At 36.8% G+C, this 24,921-nt stretch overlaps 1 protein-coding gene across 4 annotated transcripts in view; it reads right to left on the reverse strand.

Moving 5' to 3' along the window:
• Positions 1-2,510: 2,510 nt before the first annotated feature.
• NAALADL2 (N-acetylated alpha-linked acidic dipeptidase like 2) overlaps positions 2,511-24,921 on the reverse strand; it is a 474,305-nt gene continuing 451,894 nt past the window's right edge. For all 4 annotated transcript variants that reach the window (XM_083363590.1, XM_083363589.1, XM_083363591.1 and 1 more), the window contains one exon: positions 2,511-5,150. In XM_083363590.1, coding sequence (XP_083219716.1) covers positions 4,952-5,150 — 199 coding nt within the window. In that variant the 3' untranslated portion in view covers positions 2,511-4,951. The remainder of the gene's footprint in view (positions 5,151-24,921) is intronic.

Consider the following 24,921-nt stretch of genomic DNA (forward strand, 5'->3'; position numbering starts at 1 on the left):
ATACTACATTGCATTGCGTTAACAAACAATCTCTCCTGGAGAGTGAAAGAAATGTAAATGGCAACTACACGCAACTATCCAAGATGTGGCCACTGCTATTTACTTCCACTCCAGTGTTGTTGTTTTTTTATTCAGGCTCAGCAGTGAAGGGCCCATTTTAGGCTATATAAGGTTATTTGTGAATAAGTGCCCTTAGAAGTAACTCAGGCTGAAATTGGAGATACTCATCTCTCGGGAAATATGCACAGAATTGCATAATAAATCTATTGGTAAGCAAGATGGCCAGATTTGGAGCCTGGATGTTAAAGCATACAGTTATCTAAAATCTCTTTGAGATTTATGCAGTTAAATTGTCAGTAATCCTTTCTCCTTGTTATTATTTTTTATTCTCATATTTTCCTTTGCCCTATACAAGCGGTAGGCAACCTTGGCTCTTTTATGACTTGTGGACTTCAACTCCCAGAATTCCTGAGCCAAGGATGCCTACCCCTGCCCTATACCATATATGATAATAATTATAAGTAAAAATTAGATGGATTAGTTTTCCAGGATCTCTCTCTCTAATCCTCCCCCCTCCAGTTCTAGATTTCCTGAAGTTTCCAAATTCAAGTACTTTGCAAGCCCAATCAGCTTTTTTTGAGATCTAAGTTAGCTAGGTGGTATTACTGCTGAGACTTACTCCATACAGTCCAAAGTAAAAGGCTCCTGAGGTCGCCAAATCACCAAACCCTGACATCAACAAAAGTCAAGATGAACTGGAATGAGAATTTATCTTTTTATAGGAAAATATATAATTCAGACTCATTTAAATGCATAATCAACAACTCAGAAAATCAAGTAATCAGAAGAAATTAAAAGACAATTAGGAAGCGCAGTAAGTTTTGTCCAGGATAGAGATATTTTTATAGTACAATCCTATATATGTCTATTCCATCCTTCAGAGGTTGGTAAAATGAGGACCCAGATTGTTGTGGGCAATATGTTGACTCTGTAAACTTCTTAGAGAGAGTTGCAAAGCACTGTGAAGTGGTATATAAGTCTAAGTGCTTTTGCTACTGCTACTCCATACAAATTCCCATTGCCTGTCATATGGTGGTAAGCTTAATGAATTATCAAATGCCTTCTTAAAGGCAAATTGTGGAGTCACTGTAGGGAAGATTGTATTTTACAGGGCACTGTGATAGATGCACTGGACTTGAAAATCTATACCAATTTATCAGTGCAAACAGTAAGTCCACAATCCCCAAATGGTGAATCATCTACATACAGAGAAAACAGCTCTATCTGTGCTAGAAGCCCAAAATCACTACACTTGCCATTTTGCACATTTTCACCTTCCTTGTGGTGAACATGTGTGGCAGCCAGCAGCTGAATAAATCCTGTTTTCTCAGGTACATATGAAGTCTGTTACTTATGTTTTATCCTGACCTGAACCATAAAGGAAAGTCAGCGCTGACTCCCCAAACCAACTTAAGCCATTCGGGTTTCAAAGCAAAAAAAAATATTTTTCTAGGCCGCAATTATCTGCTGTTATGGTCAGCTTTGATCACTGCAACAGTGTGATGGAATCTCTGCCTGTTTTTTTTATGTACAGGAAAATAAGCAATAAATAATTAGGCACTAGGAATACTCTGAATCTTACATTTGGTTAAGTTAATCAAAGTGCTAACTGCAAGTATACAAACTAGGCCAAGAAAGGATTAAGTTTTAACTTGAGGTTTTTAGGGGAAGGCAACGTGAACAGACTAATCTCAGATGTAGTTTCCTTGACCCATTGTTTTTCAAAAGTAGCTTGTATAAAAATCCATTACACAACTGTCCTGACCTATTTTCCACATCCATTAATGCACACATGCTGAAACACAATCCGTGAATCAAAGCCAAATTAATTGTACTTAATTTGCAAACGTTTATAAAAAAGGGGTTGCAATGCCTCCTCTCTTGAGGTCTGTCTTTGCTTCCAGTACTGATCAATAAAGCAATTCTTACTTCAGTGAAGGTTTGCTGGTCCCTAGCTTAAACAGAGTCACCTATGATGGGTGGCTAGGTGGATAAACATGCCTTTTCCTTATGTTTTAGAATGAAGAAGAGAGAGCAAGAGAGAGCTGTTTTTATGATTGTTGTGGCATATAAACATTAGATTTTAATTTTTCCCCTTAAGTTGTTCAAAACAATTTATAATCTATCATACATACAGTATTACTTGTCTGATTTAATTGTAGGGTTTTTTTTTTAATTTCCCTCTAAAACAGGGGTGTCAAACTCAATTTCATTGAGGGCCACATCAGCATTGCGGTTGCCCTCAGGGGGACGGGTGGGTGTGGCCAGAGTGCGTATGGCCTACTGGGTGGGCATGGCCAGCTCTACATTGTTCCCATCAAGGGTGCCTGTGGGGGCCTGGGCAGGAGTGGGACAGATCTGAGGGTCTCTGGCAGGAGGAGGGTCTCTGGGCCAGGGCCAAGGCAGTGGGGGCTGTTCCCTCACTGTTTCCAGGATGGCTTCACGGGCTGCATGAAACCACTTTGTGGGCCGGATCTGGCCCCCGGGCCTTGTGTTTGACATGTCTGCTCTAAAATATGCACTAAAGTTCCAAAGATGTCCATATTATATCAATTCTAGACCATGATTTATGTGTATTTGAATAAAATGTAATAAAGAATGCCTCAGGAATCTGGATGACGTATTATTTTAAGAGAAATTTGAATCTATATTTGAGTCAGTACCAAAATGAAATCAAATGACATTACCTAATATGATTTAGTTGCATCCTGCAGTATTGATGCCACCCCAATAGCCTCAGAAGAGATTTCATTCAAAGCATGCAAGCTTACTTAGGATGCTTACTTAGCTGAAAATATCATCAAAATCAATGGAAATTTGCTTCTAAATACCCATGGTTATGAATAGTGCTCAAAAGCAAAGGAAAAGGTACATAATTCTTTTCTGAGTTAAGTGTGCCATTTGATGTATGTGTAGCATGTGGAAGAGCAGGACTAAAAAAATAAGTTTAACTTTATCTCATTTATATTTAAATGGAGCTTCCTAGTTAGAATTCTGAAGGATCCTACCTCACTGAAAATGAAACAAAGATTTTTCCTTTAAATTTTATTACAAAGAATGAGGATGTGTTGCTGACTGATTTTCTGCTTCTCTCTCTCCCTCCCTCTCCCTCCCTCTCTCCCCCTCTCTCTCTTCCTGGATTATTGAACAGGAGTCTCTGGAAAACCTGTTTCCCCATCAACATCAATCACATATGCAGTTCATGGCAAGTTAAGTGAACTTTCTGGGGATAGGCTACACGTACCTGAAAACTGTGCTATAGATTTATGCAATCTTTCATTAAACTTAATGAAACTGAAACTCATCTTTCCTGGATCTGAAAGAGGAAAAGCAGAACATTTTCCTTTCAAACCAGACAGCTGCATAAACCTAATGCTTAACTCTGAATTAATAAGGGCATTGGAATGCAATATTACCTGTCACACAATAAAGAAAGTTTTGTTTTTTTTTGCTTTCAGGATATGCATAGTGAAAGCTATGGCTTTGATGGGAAAGCATATGTCTTGATGTCTATGTGGCTCTGGTTTCAAAAACAGCATGGAGAGGCTATTATATTTTCAGTTGCATCCTTTTGAGTAGTTGAGTGCCTTGACTCTTTTTACCCATTCCTTACTTTTTTCTTGGAGATTTTCAGCAAATTGCTGTCAAGACACATTTTGATTTCAGTTTTCTGATCTATGCAACTTATTTTTCATTTATAGTTGTCCAGGATATCTCAAAGGGCAGTTATTCTCAGGGAACCCGTGTGTGTGTGTGTGTGTGTGTGTGTGTGCGCACACACACACAATGTCATCACAGGAGGTCTGTGAATATTTGATACAGTCTAAATCTTAAATCTTGAATTAAATTTTGGTGCTCGGTGGCCATGGTCTGTAGCCACAAAAAGTATTTAAAGGGTGTCTGTGGTGAAGAAAACGTTGAGAACCAGGCATGGTCCTATCTGGGTGTAGTTAGGGATCATTGCGTCTTTCACAATGGCTGGTCTCTAATTTTCTTTCAGACCTATGTATGGTGGTATGACCATTGTGCATAAATCATAAATAATAATAATAATAACTTCTTTTGTTTCCTGTTGGATAATGCCACTAATGCTTCATTTTTCTCTCTGTTTCATCTTGAATCTTCCACAAGAGGTCCAGTTCAATTAAAGTTCACTTGTGAATCAACAATCAGGTGTTGTTGAATCGGGTGTTCTATGAAATCTGAAAACATCCATGGTCAACCACATACTGTATTATAAGATTTCGTGGCTCCTGTTCACAAATGGGTGGGATTTTTTTTGCTATCTCCAGTGCCAAATGTTTCACAAATGGTTTTTGCTGCACAATGAAAACATTAGGCAAATGCTAGTCAATGCACTTGCATGTTGGCTTTATATTGAAAAACCTGGTAGCCACAGCTGACAAATAATTGCAAATAAGTGAGCAGATGGAAGCTCAGATATTCCATATAGGAAGAGAATGGAAATGGAAAGGATTATTTCATCTCTTTTCTATGGGCAATCAGAAATGCAGTAGGCTATTACAGGAAAGATAAGAGCGCCTTAATTTCTTCTTCCAGTTTGGATCAACCGTGTGGAATTATTTTCTAGTTATCCAGTTACAAATCTTCCTCATTTAATTCTTGATCTATCAACACATACAGCTACCCATGCCCACCTATTCCAAAAATAGAAATATGTAATAAATTCTCAACAGTGCAAAAGGCTGCTTTAGCATTATCTAGGGCTACAATAAAGTACCTTGAAACAAGGATTACTTTTTTAAAGTTGAGAAAGAAAAAAAAAAGATTTCAACCATGTATCATTTCAAGCCCAATCCAAAGTCTTCCTCTGGAAAATGTAAACAAGGTTTTTAGTGGCGTGTGTGCAGATGCCCAAAAGCCAAGTTTGTCATTGGTTTCCCACTGAGGTGGCCTCAAAGACCTCAAGTCCTGCTTTGAAACAAACCTGAGCTGAGTTGAAACTGTTGAACACTTTTGACAAGATAGCTTGTAGAGTCTCATTGGACTGATGTAACTTCCGGTGCTCTGCTGCCTCCAGGAGTACTGAAAACTGCTGTGTCCTGTCATCTAGTCGATAAAGGATGTTTCTGAAAATAAAGAACAACCAAGAAAAAAAGTAAATGATTGCCTTAAATAGATGGAAACAGGCATATAAAGATCCACCTGAATTCATCAGCGATGCTCTTGGGTGGCAGCCATAATTTCCAAATTACAAATATTGTCTACTGCTAGTACTAAACCTTGGCAAGCTCAAAAATTGAATGTGTACATTTTGTCTGATTTCCCAGAAATTTGCTCATTGTTTGCTCTGTGAATATAAGTCTACAAGCATCATCAAGGAGGATGAACTATAAATCACAACATCAGCTCATGCTATCCCTTTTGTAGCTAGGAATGTTTTGTCCTTGAGAAGAGTATCCCCATCCTAACCTCTATATAGACCTTACTCTTCACTAGGATGTCTTTTTGCCCTTTGTGCAATTTTACTATGCTATTTCAGAGCGATTCAGCAATTATTATTATTTTAAAATAGTTTTTGAAAAAAATGTTGCCTCCTAAAGAAGAAACACATGCCTGGGACAGTGCAACACCTATATTTTCCATAATGGAATCATATTAACTTTTTGCATAGATTAATATTTTAATATTTTCACCATAGCTGTTTGTTTTATAAATATCCTATTCAAATCAAAAGACAGTTCTTGAAACATTTTGCTCTTCAGATTTTTTTTTCCATTCACGAAGAGAAGTCTCTAATCAGTCTGTAATTTCACATGCTAACATGTAAATGTTCCAATGATCCGTGCAAACAGCAAGCTTTTATACAATGTCAGACTGATGTGTCTCATCCTTTGTTCTGTTTAACAAATGGAGCATTTTGAGCACTGAACAACCAGCCTGCATTTACAGCAGTTTGCAACATGTCGCAGTCACATGACTACATTTTATGACACTTTAGCTGGCAACCAGCATTTACTAGGGGCAAAATCAGCCCATACCAAACAATGGGCTCCCTTATTGACCACCGCAAAAAAAGTCATAAAATCTTTTGGACAGCTAGACAAGTGGCATATAAATAAATAAATAAATAAAATGGGTCAGTCACATAGGTGACCTGTGTTATGATGATTGTGTCTTACAAACATGATGGGTAGGCTCCATTACAGTCATAAGTCAAGGACTACATTGTGTGTCAACATTGTTTATTATTTATTCAAACTATTTGTGAGCCATTTTGAAAATCAAGCTAACCTGGACGAGTTTCACCTGGGTGGACTTCAGCTTTTAGAGTTCTCAGTAATAATCAAATTGTCTGAGCAAAATCAATTAGTGTTAAGATTAGACAGCTGTTGGGGGTTTAAAAATATGTTCATGAAGCAACTCTTCCATGGTATTCTACCTAGCTGTTTTCTGTATTATAAAATGTCCCAGGCAAGCAATTCCATAATTAATACTTTAAGCAACATTATTTAAAGAACTGAAAAATTAAACATCTTTTCAAAAGCAACCTCTGCTATATGCAGGTTTGCACCAATCATTGTGCTTCTGGTTGGCAGCAAGTAATAAATATTATCTTAAAGCAGGTGTAATCATTACTCTAATTAAAGCAGTAGGTAAATATCACATAAATCTCTACCCAGAGGCATTTTTGATTGTGAACCAAAGAGTGTGAATTTGGAAAACAATTAAAACACACCTAAAAAGGGGCTGGGGAGCGGTCACAGGTAGAATTTTATCTTCAAACTTATGAAAAGAGATTTCATAAAAAGAATGACAAGGGAAGAAAAAAAATGAAAACAAAAGAAAGCAGCTCAACCAAGGCAGTCCATTAGTAACTTAATTACAGACAAGCCCAGTGGCAACTGCAAATTAGTAATAAAACTGCCAGTGATAGTCACCCAGAAGACTACAAGAGAGTATTTTCTGCAGATCACTATCAGAGCTATCTAATTACCATTTAAAGAGAGAAGGGTTGGCTAACAACGTCAAGAGAAAATGCAAGATAAATGGCAACTTGGTAAGTGCTCTTTGAAATGGTTCTTTTGTAGCTGCAAAAACAGAAAGACTTTGGGACTTTCAGAACTTAAACAGCTTTTAAGCATTTAAAGCTGCTGCTGCTTCAAAACTCCTTTTGTATCTCAATGCATCACTGTACCAAGATGAGAGAAAAAGTTCTGAATAGAAGTACTGTATGGCCAATTCAAATAGGGACACGGTGGCTCAGTGGGTTAGGACGCTGAGCTTGTTGATCAGAAGGTCAGCAGTTTGGCGGGTCGAATCCTGAGTGCCGCGTAACAGAGTGAGTGCCTGTTACTCGTCCCAGCTTCTGCCAACCTAGCAGTTCGAAAGCATGTAAAAATGCAAGTAGAAAAATAGGGAGCACTACGGTGGGAAGGTAACAGCATTCCGTGTGCCTTTGGTGTCTAGTCATGCCGGCCACATGACCACGGAGACGTCCTCGGACAAGCGCTGGCTCTTCGGCTTTAAAACGGAGATGAGCAACAGCCCCTAGAGTCGGAAACGATTAGCACGCATGTGCGGGGGAACCTTTACCTTTACCTTTACCTATGGCCAATTCAACAGATCTTTATTTATTAATTAAAATTTATATACCATCCTTCTCACCGATAGGGCGACTATGGGCAGCTTACAAATGATAAAAAGATAAGTATAGAAACAATTACTATTACAATGCTATTTGCTTGATTATTCATGTCAGAAGCATTCACAATTAAAATAAGGCATACTATATGACATAAAAATTAAAATATAAAATACAAGATTAAAATAGGTAAACAGATCTCGCCCACAAACTAGCAACATTGTGTTCTGTCATGCTGCCATGAGTTCTTCAGTGTACACTGATTGGAGCACAAAGGACAGGTATACATTTGTGTTGTTGTCTGCATGTCACCACAATCACAAAGAGCAGATGCAACCAGATAGCCTCATTTGTTCATTTGTCTCTGGATCTTGTTTATATATGTGGCAATATATTCAATGATTTCCACACTTCCCAGCTTTTGTCAGACCCAGGTGCCAGCTTCTCTGTTGGTTCCATCCAGCATTGGTCCTTTGTACCTTTCCATAGATCCACTCTGCTTTCAAATTCTTCAAAATCTTCCAAGGAGATGGATGGCTTGGGGATAGATCTTTTTACCCTGTTAACCCTGCCAAGGGTGAAGCCTCTTGAGGCCCCAAGCCCCAAAGCTTTTGAGACCCTTCCAGAAACTCAGAAGGATGGGAGCAGTTCTCACTTCCGGTGGTAGAATGTTCCACAGGACCAGGTCCACAGCATAAGTTGACTTGGGAGGCCGGTGTGTGGTGTAGTTGGTTCACATAGTGTGGTGGGATGGAGGGTTTGTTGTCACTGTGTGTTGGGGGGAGAGAGCACAGGGGGAGGCTCAGCTAATCTCAATGTACACATGTTGTACTTTGACAATAAAGGTTTATTATTAAAAAGGCTCTTCTCTTTGATCCCATCAGGCAAAATTCCTTGGTTGATGGGATCTGCAGCAGGTCCCTTCCACTGGAGCGAGTGAGATGAGTTAGTCCCATTGGGTAAGATGGTGCCTCAGCTTGAATTCATGCCATACAGGTATTATTATTATTATTATTATTATTATTATTATTATTATTATTATTATTATTATTATTATTATTATTATTTTATTATTATTATTATCATCATCATCATCATCATCATTTATGGTTTGGAAGAAATTTGTTCCATATGAATTTTAATACAGACTTTTCCCTTGTGCAGTTCTGGATTCAAAGCCAGAACTGAAACATGCAATTGTTTAATGGGAATATCCAAATGCTAGAATTGAGTTATTCCATAAGTATGTGTCCAGAGATATGTACACATTGCAAAACTATCTACCAAATTGCGCGTATTAATACAAATGGTTTACAAAACATATTATAGCAGAGAACACGAAAGGCAAACTTGTACATCTCAAGAGAATTATGTAGCTTAAAAGAAATCATATACCTTAAGAAAAATCCATATAAACAAGCACACATATATATTTAATGTGCATGTTTATCTTTAAAACAAATTGCATATTTATGTGCAAATTTAAGACTGGAAAAAGCAATCTCATAAAACCAACTGTCCATGAGGAAAGTAAATTCCTGTAAATAATCCAAATGGATTGGCAAAACACTAGAGAGCATCTTTCTCCATCCCAACTATGGAAAACAAACCAGCTTGGGACACATTGGAACAATTCTGCACCAAAAAGAACTCTGCCCCAATGCCTCAACTTTGCTCCTCATTCCTCAGAAATTGCCATTTCATTTTCTAAGCCAGGGGGACCAAGTCTATTCCTGGTTCTTCAAAGTTCTGTTTAATGTACAGGGGGTGGCTATTTTTATTTTTATTTTTTAATGTCACAAAGTTAGATGTTCATGAGAGATAAACACAATGTTACTTAAGACATAGAGTTAGTCCTCGACTTACTTCCATAATGGAGCTCGGAACTTCTGTTGTACCAAGTCTATTCTTGGTTCTTCAAAGTTCTGTTTAATGTACAGGGGGTGGCTATTTTTATTTTTATTTTTTAATGTCACAAAGTTAGATGTTCATGAGAGATAAACACAATGTTACTTAAGACATAGAGTTAGTCCTTGACTTACTTCCATAATGGAGCTCGGAACTTCTGTTGTACGTTATGATGGTTGTAAGTCATACCCACATGACTGCTCCAATTTTACAACTTTTTTTGTGGTGCTTATTAGACAGATATGGCTGTTGTTAAGTGAACCCATTGACTGAAATGGGCTTCTTTATTTTTGTTGGAAACCAGAAGTAAATGCTAGTTTCTGGCAACAACAAGAAACCCTCATAAATTGTGGACATAGGATTGTGGGATGCTGCAAATGACTGTAAATGTGGTCCAGATGTTGAGCACCCAACATGCAATTGTTAATTCTACAATGAACCTGGGTGAAGCCATCTTGTTCATTCTAGGTTGCCATCAGCATGGGAAGAGGGAAGTGGAGGGTTTTTGTTTTTTTTGATGGCCTAAACAATTCTTTGCCCTGTGGGAACCAAAGTCATTTCAAATGGTCGGATTAGAGGGTTGGGTTTTCTGTTAGAAAGCCTGCCAAACTATTCTATTGGGAAATGTAGCTGATTGCCTAGTATTGGGGTGGGAAGTTTAACTTTGTAATAGTGTAACTGTCAACTGTCAATGCTGCAAACATTGACAGTAACTCTTTGGAGGAAATTTAAGACTTGGGTTCACTTTTGACCATGCCAATATTTTGTATCCAATAAACATGTTCTTTCAGGAAACTTCTAGCCTCAGAGTTCTATTTTTTTTTGGCTTTATCTATCAGAACCATGACATCAATCACATGACACAGAGGGGGAATTCATTGTAACATCAAATCCTGATTGTAAGTTCCTTTTCATAGATCTGGGGTAACTGAATGGTTGCTAATTGGCTACTTTTATGAGAAATTCTGAATATGGTTATTGTAAACATTTTTTTTACATACAGTAACTAACAATGTGCTATAAAAGAGTTAGAATTTATAGAAAAAGTTGTTGTTTTGGCTTTGGCTATAATTTCTAATTATGGGACATGTTTTCTAAAATCTTCAGAAAGAAGGCTATACTATAAAATAAAATCCTGCAAGGGAAAACACAATATTTGCTACAGTATCTGATATAATGTATGTCAGGTCTGCCATCATAAATACTTCAGCCTTGCTTCACCTTGCTGGCATCCTGCCATAAAATGTGGGAGGAGAGAGGAAAGGAATGTGTGGGGAAAGGAAATGATAGAATGACAGGAACCAGAGGTGCCAATTCAAAACAGAACCACACATTCAAGGATGTGAACATGAGAATGGAATGCGAAACTACACCAAAGAGGCACCAAACCTGAAAGCTGCTACCAAAACACCAAATTCGAATACCATTGGACACTTATGAACTGGTCAAGGGAAGACGTGTTTCGGAAATGGAAAATAGGCAGGTTTTCAGTGGAAATATTCAGATACAGCTTTGCTTACGCTGTAATCACTTGGCTTTAGTAAAAGTATACCTTTCACTACAAATAGAGTCGAGGGCCTTTCTTTCCTAAATACCCAAGCTGGGACAAGCCTGACACTGTACTTTCTAGTGGTAGAGTTGATGAATTTGTACATGAAAGATAAGCAGAAATCTTCTTTAAATATCAGTGACTCCTCAAGACCTTTCAAAGTGGTCATTTTTAGAATTGTTCTTTAGGGTTCTTTTAAGTGGAGATGCAAAAAGTAAGTATTTGCTCTTTTGCATCACATGATAAATGAGGTACAGGTAGTTCAGTTTGGATACCTGGAGTGAGTAGATGTCTGTACTCTAGATTTTTCATAATTGTCATCTCCTAGAACAGTGCACAAACCATCGGGGTCAAGGGGGCACATGCTGAAACACCCTAAAGCATTAAGCTTGTGTAACTCAGCCTATTTCACCTTGATGAGGTCTTTGCCTCTTGTTGAGTGTGATGAACTGTTTTCAAGTGGTTGTGTGACCCTCTGTTGTGTGGTCAGGATGGGGCAATGAGGCGTTTCATTTTGATATGAGAATTCTGCTCGGCTTTAGTGTATACAACCAGTGTGATACTTGGTTTTGCTTCGAAGAGATGCTTTGCTACAGCCATTGAAAAAGTGAAATTTAGTAAATATAGTGCAGCCCTTCTAAGAATAGAATAGAATAGAATAGAATAGAATAGAATAGAATAGAATAGAATAGAATAGAATAGAATAGAATAGAATAGAATAGAATAACAGAGTTGGAAGGGACCTTAGAGGTCTTCTAGTCCAACCCCCTGCTTAAGCAGGAAACCCTATAACATTTCAGACAAATGGCTGTCCAGTTTCTTCTTAAAATCTTCCAGTGTTGGAGCACTCACCACTTCTGGAGGCAAGTTGTTCCACTGATCAATTGTTCTAAATGTCAGGAAATTTTCCTTTAGTTCTAGGTTGCTTCTCTTCTTGATTAGCTTCCATCCATTGCTTCTTGTCCTGCCCTCAGGTGCTTTGGAGAATAGCTTGATTCTCTCTTCTTTGTGCTAATTGTCACATGCTAATTGTCAAGTAACCACATTTTAATCACATGACCATGATGACAATAAGCATAAGGAATGGTTGGAAGTCCATTTTTTCAGTGCCTTTATAAATTCAAATGCTCACTAAATGAATAGCTGTAAGCCAAGAATTACCTCTATAGCAGGGGTGTCAAGCTGCCAGCCTGTGGGCCGTATCTGTCATGGCAAAACCGCACCCGCCCCATTGCTGGCAATGGAAAAAAAGTCACGATATGTCACAACACGTCATGTGACGTTGCAAGTTTGACACCCTTGCTCTATAGCAAGCTTTTATTTTCAGGACAATCCAACTTTCAGATTTAACCCTAAAAAATAATTCAGTCTGCCAGAAAGTAATCAATAATTCTTTTTGTTGACCATATTCATTGGATATAGCACTATAAGGTAGATTCAATATGGATACTAGAAGTGTAAAAAAAAAAGTACCGAGAAAATAATTCTCCAAATAACACGGAGTTGGGGGAAAGAAGTAAATAGTAAAATATACTTGGCAATATTAATGAAAGCTGCTCTCTTATATTTCTTAACCCAGTAATATGCAGCACTGTGATTTACCTATGCTTCTCATACTGTACAAAATGGACATATCTGAACATCAAATGTGGATTTTGAAAGAAAGATAAATTTACAATTTCTATCATTTATCATATATAATTTTTAACTAAGAATTTCAATTATAATAGTAAAATCTAAGCTAAGAAATGAGCATAAAAAGAAAAAAGAAAAGAGCAAAAGAGAAAAGTAAGAATACAACAAAGAAAAAACAAAACAAAGATATAAAGAAGTTATTTCCAAGTTTTATCCCAAGTATAAACAGATTTAGTAACCCTCTCATGAGAACTATTTGTACTTTATCATTAATCTTAAAAAGTTTCAATATTCCAAATTTATCTGGATGCTTAGAATGTTTATAATGTTCTGAGATCAAAATCTTAGTTACTTTTTGGGTGTTTATTTCAGGTGCTTCAATTTTGTAAGCTTATAATTAAAACTTTCTTTCATTCAGGATTGAAGGTAACTTGCCCAGCATTTCCAAACTTGTACATCCAAAGGTCTCTAATAGCTTAGTAGTAGTTAATGAGCAATTTCCCAAAGTGATTACAAAATGAAATTTGCAAACTGAGTGTCTTTTAAAACTCTCTCCCACTGCTATGAGCAAGAGGGCTAATTCCTTTGTTTTTCAGTGCTTAGACCTGCAGTAAAGCATTATCTTGTGGTCTCCTCATGAGAAACAGCCATCCAGAAAACATGTGGCCAATATCATATCTACTCTGTCTGGAGAGCTTTCAAGGAACCATCTACTCATAATTTCCTTGATCTTTGTCCTGGTTGTTGGTTCCACTTTCATAGAGCCTTCTGTACTGTAGTTTGACATACCACCCCGGAAGTTCTCAAATAGGTTTACATTTCCACCTTCAAGAACTATCAGATGCAGAATTTTCTTATAGCAAAGATGAAAAAAATAGCTAGCAAGGAAGATGGAGCACCACGTAATCAAAGATATTGATCTCAATGTCAATGGGATGATTCATGTCTTCAAAACAAGGGTGCAAATTTCTCCTTCATACCTACATACCTACAAACCATGTATAGCTTTGTATGCAAAATAAGATCATATGTGTGGGATGGGATTATGATTTGTGTAGAAAATACTATGTGGCAAGTTTATATCAGGCTCTCCAAATGATACATGGACTATTGCAAACACCATAATTTTTTCATTATGTTATTAAAATGACATCAATCCAGTTCCAGTTGACTAATTACTTCATAATATTTCTCTTCAACCTTAACTATTTTGATCACGTAAATATAATTTCCAGTCACTATAATCTATTCAGAAAGATTCTTAAAAGGTAAGTGCAATGCATTATTGATGGCACTAATGAAATTACTATATCTATCACTCATTCTTAATGGGTTCGTTTTAGTGACACCATGGAAAGTACATCATCAAACCAGGAAAATAATATCTCCAGACAGCAATTCTGAAGAAGATAAAACCTTTTTTCAGGACTGACAACTCAGGCTGAAAAAAATATGAAGGGAAAGCAACATACAAAAGGAATTTTATTAAAAGAAGAAAAGTAATTATGAGTAATTTATGTGACTGAAAAATATTATTATGGAAGACCAAAATAATAATTCTCAAAATATTAATCTTCAAAATGCAATCTTCAAAATAGCAATGCTATGTTTTTCAAAATATCCTAAGTACAATATTCCATAAGAAATAATTTTACTTTGGTCACAATAATGAGCTATTTTGGAGATTGAACCCAAGCATCTGCATATTGTTTTTCAGGAGAGAGCAAACTTAGCACTGACCTTTATACAATAAGTAGATATTACACTGAAAATGCACTGAGTTTCTGCAAAAACAAAAACACTTCAAGATCCCAGATTCTAGATTCTTAAATCATTGGACCAGACCAACAGATTCAGTTTCACCCAACAAACTAATTTACTTCAGGGGGACCCATTGTAAATAATTCCCCTATGCCCTCACATAACTGATGGGATAGACAAACAACAGACTTTAGGAGTATGTATAGCACAGAAGTCAACCAGATGAACAGTACTGATTGCCATGAAGATAATGGTGGACAAAGATTCAACATTGAGCATGTCTAACCAGCAACCCAGTGAACTTGACACCAGATGTTTTTGCTGACACCAAGCAAAACCATAGGTACTAAAGGTCTACATGGATACACATTTAGTACTGTACCTCAGGTGGTGATCCTTTGCAATGAAAAATCTTTTGGCTCTGAAAAACAACAATAATACTATCCCTTCACAGGGTCTACGACAACTCATCATGGCCAACTTACCACAGCCAATTTGCCTCAGCCAATTTTCCATGGCCAACTCGCCATAGGACAATGTGTTGTGGGATAAGAGTTACATTAATTTTGAAGAAATAATGGAATAGAATCATTAAAGAAAGGTTGCCAGAGGAGTGACAAAATGAAATCCGAATGACAACAATTAAAATATTTTTGCAATTGTTTTAAATAATTGAACTGAATTGTTGAATTGTCTTACAGTGAGTTGTCTGGTAGTGAGCTGGCCATGGCAAGTTGTCCCAGTGAGTTGGCCGTGGTGAGTGGCTGTGACAAGTCCCATTCTGCCCTCCACATATGAAAGACCAAAAGAGTCACAAGACCTGTAGATGGGGCTAAAGGATTGATGATAGTGTGCTTTTTGCCCTGCCTGATTTCAAATTGAATTCAACTCAGGACCTAACATGGATAAGCTCTATAACATCTTAGCTACAAGGTGTTTTTTTTTTAGAGATTTCTCTCTATTTTAAGTTTTGTACTTGTGTTTTTAGGTCTGGAACCATAAATAAATATTCTGATTTGATTAAGAGATAAATACTCCTCAAACCCAGTATTTAGGTACAAACCTTCTCTCGTGAAGCTTCTGATCCTGCCTCCCCATTAAGTGATTTCATGAATGAAGTCTGCTGAAAACATATCACTTGAGTAGTGTGGCTCTGGATCATGTTCCAGCAGCTATCATACTTCAAAGCTGATGTTTAAACCAGGCTGCAGGCAGAATTCAATAAGCTTAAATAACTAAATCTAAATTAGTTAGGATATCTAAATAATTAAGTAGACTTAGTTGGATATAAGAATTCACTAGGATGATTTAAAAGGAATGGAAAGGTTAGGGTTTTAGATTCCAAAAGCTACTTGCTGAAATATTTTTCCCCTCTTCCATTCAGAGACATTTGTATATAAATGATAAACAAAATCAATAAATTGCAAATTACTGTAGTACTTTATAGACAATGATTGGACACTGAAATATAGGCTTGCCAATTACAAGGCAAGCAGCATTGACATAAACTGTATTTGCTCATTTTCAATTTTTTTAAAATCCCTCTCCCTCTCTTGCATCTTTACTCACTTAGTTTAATAAAACAAATCAAGTGCCCAAATGCAAGGTTATTAAGACTGTATAATCAGCTTTTTGCTAAATATATATTTGAATACTAACACAAGGCATAAATTGAATGGTTGTTTGCTAGGCTAATGGCTCTTAGCATATTCTTTGCATTTTATGCCATCGGGGAGAAAGGAAAGAGTATTAAACTATTAAATAGAAAGAGCAAAGAGACTGCAAACATCTATCCTTATCTGCATGAACTATTTCAGTTGCTCTGTGAACAGGACAGGGAACTTCAGATTTTCCTTCTGATTACTTAGCTGCTTGAATTTCCTATTAGCATTCAACACACTAATTGTTTTTAAGAAGAGACTGGACAGCCATTTGTCTGAAATGGTATAGGGTTTCCTGCCTGAGCAAGGGGTTGGACTAGATGACCTCCAAGGTCTCTTCCAACTTTATTATTATTATTATTATTATTATTATTATTATTATTATTATTATTATTATTATTATTATTATTATTATTTGTTATACAATTGATGCTTCCTACCTTACCTACAAATAGTTGGTGCAATGATAAAGTTTCTTTAGTGGAGAATATTTTCACACCTGAATCTCAAGCATCACATACTGTATATCAAAAACATAGATGAAAAGAAATAGATACTTCAATATCTCTGTGTGGGGTTTTTGGTTGTTGTTTGATTGTCTGTGTGCATATGTTTTAAAGACGCATTGGCTCAGCAGTTAAGAAGCTAAGTTTGTCAGCTGGAAATTTGATAGCCCAAATTCAAAACCCGAGCACCATGCTATGGGGCGAGCTCCCGTTCTTGCTCCAGCTCCTGCATACCTATCAGTTTGAAAGCATGGAAATGGAGTAGAAAAATAGGTGCCACTTTGGTGGGAAGATAACAATGTTCCATGTTTTGCTGCATGTTCTGCACTGTAGCATGATGTCATGCTGGCCACATGACCACAGAAAGGTCTTTGGACAATGCTGGCTTCCTTGGTTAAGAAACGGAGATGAACACTATCCCCTAGAGTTAGACATGACTGGATAGGGAAAACATTTACTAGATAAATGACAGATAAATAGATAGATAGATAGATAGATAGATAGATAGATAGATAGATAGATAGATAGATAGATAGATAGACAGACAGACAGACAGACAGACAGACAGACAGACAGACAGACAGACAGTATATACAATGTAACATACGAAGACCATTTCTACAGCTGTCTAGGTCAGGAACAAAAGAAAGACTATATCATTCATACATGGCAATTAATATATTTCTTCTTTGCCACATTCATGGCTAATGGAGAGAATTTGGGATCTTCTTTATTTCACAGTAAAGCAAACAATTTCATATTTTCAAATTTTATTTAATTGAATATAATTGAAATTAATCTGTGCATTGAAATATAGGGATTTTTCAGAGGGTGGGACTTGTCTGAAGTTTGCAGTGCTGTTCTTGGCCGAACAAGAATGCATTGTTTCATGTAAAGTGTTAATGACATAGCTATGATTGTGCCAATACTTTGTAGCAATAAATATGTTCTTAAAGGAAACCTCTTGCCTTGGAGTTCTTTTTTTTTAAACTGGTCTCATCTATTAGAACCATGACAGTGTATGTTATAGAAAATTGCACAATTTGTGTTTTTGCTCTTTAAAATGCAGACTGATTAGGAAATTAAATAGAATATATTTATGACAGAATGAAATGAAAATGACACTGACTTCATTCATCTTTTTTTTACTTCATTTCATAATTCCACATTGCAACAACAGATTTACCAAGAGGCACAGAATCCCATTTTCTTGAGTTTCTTCACTTTATTCTTTTGTTAAAATTCTAGCAGCAGAGAAAACATGTCACTGTTCAACAGCTGGTGATCTACAAAACCTCAACAACCTAACAGGAAAAGTTGCTGGTAATTGCCCTATAACATTGCATACATACTTGAAAGTAAGTGTCTGCTAAAATCTCAAAACAAGTTATGCAGATAACTGAAAACCGAAGAAAATGAGTATATGAGTCAAGGATGAAACTTTGGAAGCTATGTGCCTCTGCATTTCAACTTGCCTTTAGATTAAGGGGGGGGAGTGTTAATTTCAAGTGGGTTAGATTCAGCTGATGACTGTGAGAGCCTGAAACCTTTTGAAGGACACCACAACAGGTGTGGATTTGAAGCAGACAGTTCCCATAACAAAGTGAACTTATTTTATGTGGACTATGTAAGACATTGGGGGTTTGACTGGGGAAATCATTGTTTAAGTCTATGAATTGGTATTGGAACCTCAGAGTTAGTTTTGCTTCAACATAACTATGCAGTGTATTCAATAAACAGTAAGATTTTCAGAGACGGAAAAAGTCTCTGGAGTTTTATTTTGGATTTTCAACCTGGATTTTGACAATACGGTTTTCCTAAAGCAATTGCAATGGCTTCCAATTAGCATTCAAGATAAGTTTAGGACTGTGTCAGCTAGTGCTGATTGATTGATAAATTTATCAGAGAAGGTAAATTCTGAGATTGACAAAGTGTTATCTCACAGTCATAGAGAAACTTCTCTATGGTGGAATCTTAACTCTATAGTGGAATCTTAACTCTGGAATGCTTTTCTTCATCCTAGAATCACAAGTTGCTTATGAAAACCTTATGAAGATGCAAAAATCTGTAAGAATTACTTTCTAGGTGAAGGAGCTGAAACATTTTTTTAATGGCCTGAGAAACAGATAATAGGGAGACAGCTCCTAGATTCCCTGGAGAATAAGTCTGGGAGAGGTACAACACCATCAGATTACAACATGTTGCTAACAGCTAATCTTAATAAAAGTAATTCTAATCTCCCTGAAGATCTATCTGATGGGGCTGTTATTTAGGTACCTGGTGAAGTCTCATTACTTTACCAAGAACATTCCTGCATGAATATTGAGCAAATGGTTTCTGTTTTGTTATTGTTTCCATTCTCTCCCTTTTAATGAATGTGTTGTGAGTCTGTGCCAGCCTGTGGACCCAACAGCTGAGTCTGGGGAATCAGAGAAGGAGGAGGAGGGGTTTGGAGAGCCATCAGAGTCAGAGGGAGGCTCTGATGAGTTGCAAGACTCACAATCAGAGGAAGAGCCTGGCCCCTTCAATCGTGTTCAGGATGAGACTCAGCTGTGTAGGGAAGATGAGTCAGACTCTGAGGACTCACAGCTGGACGTCATTATAGACGCTCATGAAAGAAGACAGTTAACTAGAGCAGGTCAGAGAGAGACAATAAAACAACTCCAAGGGAGGAGGAGAAGGCATTGAGAAGCCATGCCTTGGGGCTGCTTAATAAAAAGGGAAGGTGTGGGTGGCGCTGGTTGCTGAAGGCAACCGTTTGTAAAGAACTTCAAGGGAATCATGGTCTGTTTGTTTTACCGGTGAAATTCTTTTTTTAAATTCCTGCTCTGTTTTGCTTTTTGAACCAATTATTCATTGGAAAAGTATTCTGTTGTTTTTGTTTTGAGGAAATAATTATCAGGACTGTATATGAAATAAAAAGGGTTGGTTTTTCCAGCCTACTGATAAAAAAAAGGAGTTGTTCTTGTGACACAACAAGGACGGTCGTAGGCTGGGACATAACAGAATGTTTTAATTCATTGATTAAGGTTTATTTTTTGTATTTTATAATTTGACTATAAAACACTCCATGATGCCTCTATATGGGAATTGATACAAGGGATATATTTAATAACCTAATGCATACTGTGAATAGTGGTTTTATGGACCCTTAGATGCAATTTTAGAAAGGTGTTTTGAAATATGAAGAAGCCATGAGATCTAAGAAAAAAGCTACTGTAGAGTCACGTGGACAGAAATGAAATTCTTGATCTAACACACCCCAAAACCCCTTTTTGGAGTCAAATCTAAAAGATTGCATAGACCTAAGAAATAGCTGCAGTGTGAATTGCTCCTTGTTAGTCAAGCCTCTTTCCAAATTTTTCATCCCATTTCTTTCTTTCCTACGACTTGTTCCCAAACACCAAAGGATATAGGCAGTCTGTATTTCATCTTCACAGGACATATTCAATCTTTCTTGGTCAATTCTCCCCAGGAGTTTCCTCTTAGAAACATGCAAATAATGCAACATTTTAAGTTTTCCCAAACCTTCTCATACCATATCTTTATATTATTTCTGGTTGGATAAGCAATTTGCCTTCACATCCGAACTTCAAAAATAAGGCAATGGTAACATCTTCAGAAATGGAGAGAGGAGGAGGAAGGATCATTGTAATATGTAAGTCTGGTAAATTTCTCCATATTTAGCAACATGAAAGACCATTCTGCATGGTTTCCAGCTGTTTATTAAACTAACTTTAGAAATTCCAGTCCATATTGTAAGAGATTGCCAACAGGACCAAACAAGGGTTCAATACCGACTATGGACACCAAAACACTTGACTCATGGTTCTCCTGCTTCTTGTTCAGCACTTCTTGTTCAGTTTGATTCCAGCCTGTATCACCCTACCAAGGTCTGCCTTTTACTTTCCAATTAGCCATTAACTTTAAGTGAACCTTGATTTATTTTGTTTGTAGACTTCTAGAGTTTCTCATTTTAATAATTCAGCTTGACTTCTGGGAGTCTACTGCATTTAGAAGTGATAGACAAAAAACATATCAAAAGTGATTTGTTGGGAAAGATTGTATATTACAGTCTATGCTTGTTTTATTATGTTGTGTTTGTATGTTTATAATAATAGCTGTAGTCAAACTTCTGTAAATTGCCCTAGGATATTTTGGCTCAGAAATATTTTTTTTAATAAAGAAATAGATGCATAACTTAAAGAAAGCTGCTGTGCAAAATTTAAGTCCTGTTTAAATAGGAATTAGGTCATTGTTTCATCCCAATTTACATTTCCTCATACATATTAATTATTAATTTATATTTCATGAGACAAAACCTCAGAAACAGACATAGCCTTCAAACCTCATTTTGCAGCGGTTGTGAATCTGAATTTTGTTGACAACACGTCAACAATATCTCCATGTAAATGCCAACACTAGAATGTGCTTAAAGACAGTTTGATTTTTTTCCATTTTATTATTCATCACTGTTGCCAGAAACAAATTCAGTGCAAGGTCCCTAAGTAATAATGACTAATTTGATAATGTTCTTACAAATGTGTGCTCTGGTTTTGCTCTTTCCTCATTATTCCTAATCATGCTGAATCATACCCTCGCTTAATAAATTTTAGGAAGAAAAAAAAAAAAGCTGAGTGTTAAGTTAGTTACGATAACCCAGATTTTATACCTGAAGCAGATGCTGAGAGAAAAGAGATGAAACTTTTTATGGGAAATATGTTTATGAGAAAGAAGAAAAAATCCCCAGCTACCTTATTTCTGGACTAGAAAACTGTCATGAAATGACATGTGATGAGAATGACAGGTAGAGCTCAACTTATGTCCACAACGGGGGTCAGAAATCCAGTCATAATTTATTGTGATTGAAGGTTAAGGCACACAGGTGACCAGACCCATTTTCCCACTTTATCCATTTAAAGGCTGCTGTTAAGTGAATCATCCTGGCAATTAAGCAAATTATATAGTTGATAAGTGAACAGTGCAGTTGTTAAACAAACCCAATCTTCCAAATGGGCAGTTTTTATTGCAAACTGGCAAAAAAAAAAAAACACCTATGGAAACCACAAAAAACATTGCAGATCACAGTCACATTACTGAGGGATTCTGCAACTAGTCATTAATATCAGCTGGTTGCCAAGCACTTGAAAATATAGCCCCGGTAACTGCAGGAAGGTGTGACATTTTACAATGGCTGGAAGAACCTTATGGATAATAAAAACACCCATTTTGAGTCTGAACAAAGACTTACCCATAAACTGATTTTGTGTTTTCATGATTTCTTCTTCACAAATTTACATTACAAAGAGTAATGGTAGTAATAGTTATTTTATTTATTTGTTTGCTTATATGTTTACAAATAACTCAAGGTGGTGAGCATATCCAACACACCTTCCTCCTCCTATTTTTCCCACCACAACAATCCTGTGAGCTGGATTCAGTTTGGGTTGAGAGAGAGTGAATGACCTAAAGTCATTCACAGTTGGTCCTCATGGCTATTGCAGGATTTGAACTCACGGTCTTATGCTTGCTAGTCTGGTGTCCTAACCACTAGATCCGGGGTCTTCAGACTTGGCCCTTTTATGACTTATGGACTTCAACTCCCAGAATTCCTCAGACAGCGTGCCTGGCTGAGGAATTCTGGGAGTTGAAGTCCACAAGTCGTAAAAGGGCCAAGTTTGAAGATCCCTGCACTACACCAAACTGGCTCTTAAAACTCCCATTGATGTTCTAAATCAGAGATGTCAAACTCGCAACATCATGTGACATCACGCAACGTATCTGGAGAGTTCTGCCATTGCTGGAAATGGGGTGGGAGTGGCTTCTGAATGATGCATCCAGCCTGCAGGCTGGTGGTTTGATATCCCTGTTCTAGATCTTCTGCATCAGAGGAAGGAAGGATTCCCTGACCATGGTGAGCCAGATACTTTTGCTCCAACCAAGTTCTAAACAGCTGTTAGTTAATGAACACTGATATTCTTTAATCTAGAACTCACTGAAGAAGATGAAGTCTGAAAGCCAGAAGAGTATTGAAATCTTGGTGTCTATTTCTAAAGGTTGTTAATAAATTAGAAACAAAATCTGTTGAGAAAATCATTCCAACTTTTGAATTATGTTCAGAAGTTCTGTGAATTCTGAGCTCCTGTTTTCTTTTCCCTCAGAAATTCTGTGCTTGAATCTGGGATCTTAACCTGGCTTAGCTTAAACTGATATTTCACCCCTTTTCTAAGCCACTTTTGACTATCAATTATAGATTTCTTAAATACATTAAATTATTGAAATAATAATTTTGCTTTTTTTAAAGTAAGAATCTTATAAGCATTGTAAATATAATAAAGATATTGAAAACTTAAAATGAATCAGTATTATTAAAGCTAAGCAGAAAAAAAATGGTATAAGAGTGAAAAAAATTGCAAAGTTTTGAGTATTCAGGTTTGAAAAAATAGTTCACCAAATATTTATTTAACATATATTTTTAAACTTCAATTCTCCAATGATAACTAAGCATGCTCACCTATCTGCATTCCTCACTGAAGGAATGCAGAGTTTTTTCTGATGTTTGGGAATATGCCATAGTGGAAATATAACAAATAAAAAAAAAATCTGGGCTTTTGTAAACTGAAGTAATCCACGCAGCAGCTATTGGTTGGGCTGTGCAAGGCTTTGGACTGTGTGAAGGCATCAATGTTTCATATTTGTTCAGGTCTTTAAAGCAGCTGCATCTTTTCCTGAGATTACATGGCAGGCTCTGAAACTCATCTATGTGATCTAAAACAAAGATTCTGATACTTTAAGATGTATAGGCAGGTACAATGCTCGTCATACATTCTGTCTATCTGTCTGTCTGTCTGTCTGTCTGTCTGTCTGTCTGTCTGTCTGTCTCTCTCTCTCTCTCTCTCTCTCTCTCTCTCTCTCTCTCTCTCTCTCTCTCTCTCTCTCTAATTTCTATTTTGCATATCATACCTGCCAGTCTCTGGGCACTTTGCAGATAAAACAGTAAAATAATATAAAAGTTATAGGTAAAAACAAGTTATAAACCAGATTAAAACAAAATTTAAAAATGACAGTTACAAAATTTTGATTATCTGGCAAACATTTTAACTCAAATTGTTCAGAACAATCTTCATTTAGGAGCCTGTGAAGATAGCAGAGAAGCAGGACGATGTTTTGACTCAGTCCTAACTAGAACACACATTGTATTTTCCTGCAGATATATTTAACTGGAAAAATCAGTCACCGTGGACAAATTACCTTTCACAGAAGCTTGTTTGTAGTTACTGATCTTATCATTGAGATATTGGTTATTGATTGTTCCTAAATTTAACAGCTCTATATCACCACTTATATCTAGCTATTGTAATTAAAATATTTGTAGTGAGATATTGTCTTTCAGGTCAAATGAGTTACTTGGAGATCTAAAGTTATAAATATTTTAAACTATTAATTTTCAAAGAGTCAGCATCCTGGCAGAAAGGGTTATCTATCTGAAATAGCAAAATGATGTTTAAACAATTAAATTCTCAAGTTGAAGTTCCCTAGTGCAGGTGTCCTCAACCTTGGCAACTTTAAGACTTGTGGACTTTAACTCCCAGACGTTTGCTGGCCGAGGAATTCTGGGAGTTGAAGTCCACAAGTCTTAAAGTTGCTAAGGTGGAGGACCCCTGCCCTAGTGTTTCCATAATGTTTGCCAGCAGAAATTAAACCAACCCCAAACCCTACAACCTTTCTTTAATATATATTGAAGAAATTATATACCGTATATTATGTATATACGCCAGCCATATAGTCTCAGGCTACAGAGTTTGGAAGGCCATCATGTATGAAGACTAGGAAGTCAGCGTTTGGCACATACAGAACCTTTGCCAGACTTATCAGGAGATTTTACACCAGAATAAAGGATGACAAAAGCTCTCAACTGACTATGCAGCCAAGGTCTGGAGCCAAGTGAGCAGAACACAAAAGGAGAAAGAAAACACCTGGATAAAGTGTTCTCCAGGGAATTATTCTCCAAATCTAAGAAATTTCCACGCTTATGTATAGTAGAGAAAATGATGTAATAGTTTTTCATGTCTCACAGAATGATAAGTATAATGTGACAAAAACAATTGAAACTTGATGGGATGGAATAGGAGGATGAGGCAGTCTCCTTTGGAAGACTGCAGAGAAATAGGCCCAGCATAAAGTTTGAGGGTATCACTAATATGACTTAAAAAAAAAAAACTTTACTATTGGCCA

Source organism: Vipera ursinii, assembly GCF_947247035.1.
Source record: "Vipera ursinii genome assembly, chromosome: 5".
Taxonomy (NCBI): Eukaryota; Metazoa; Chordata; class Lepidosauria; order Squamata; family Viperidae; genus Vipera; species Vipera ursinii.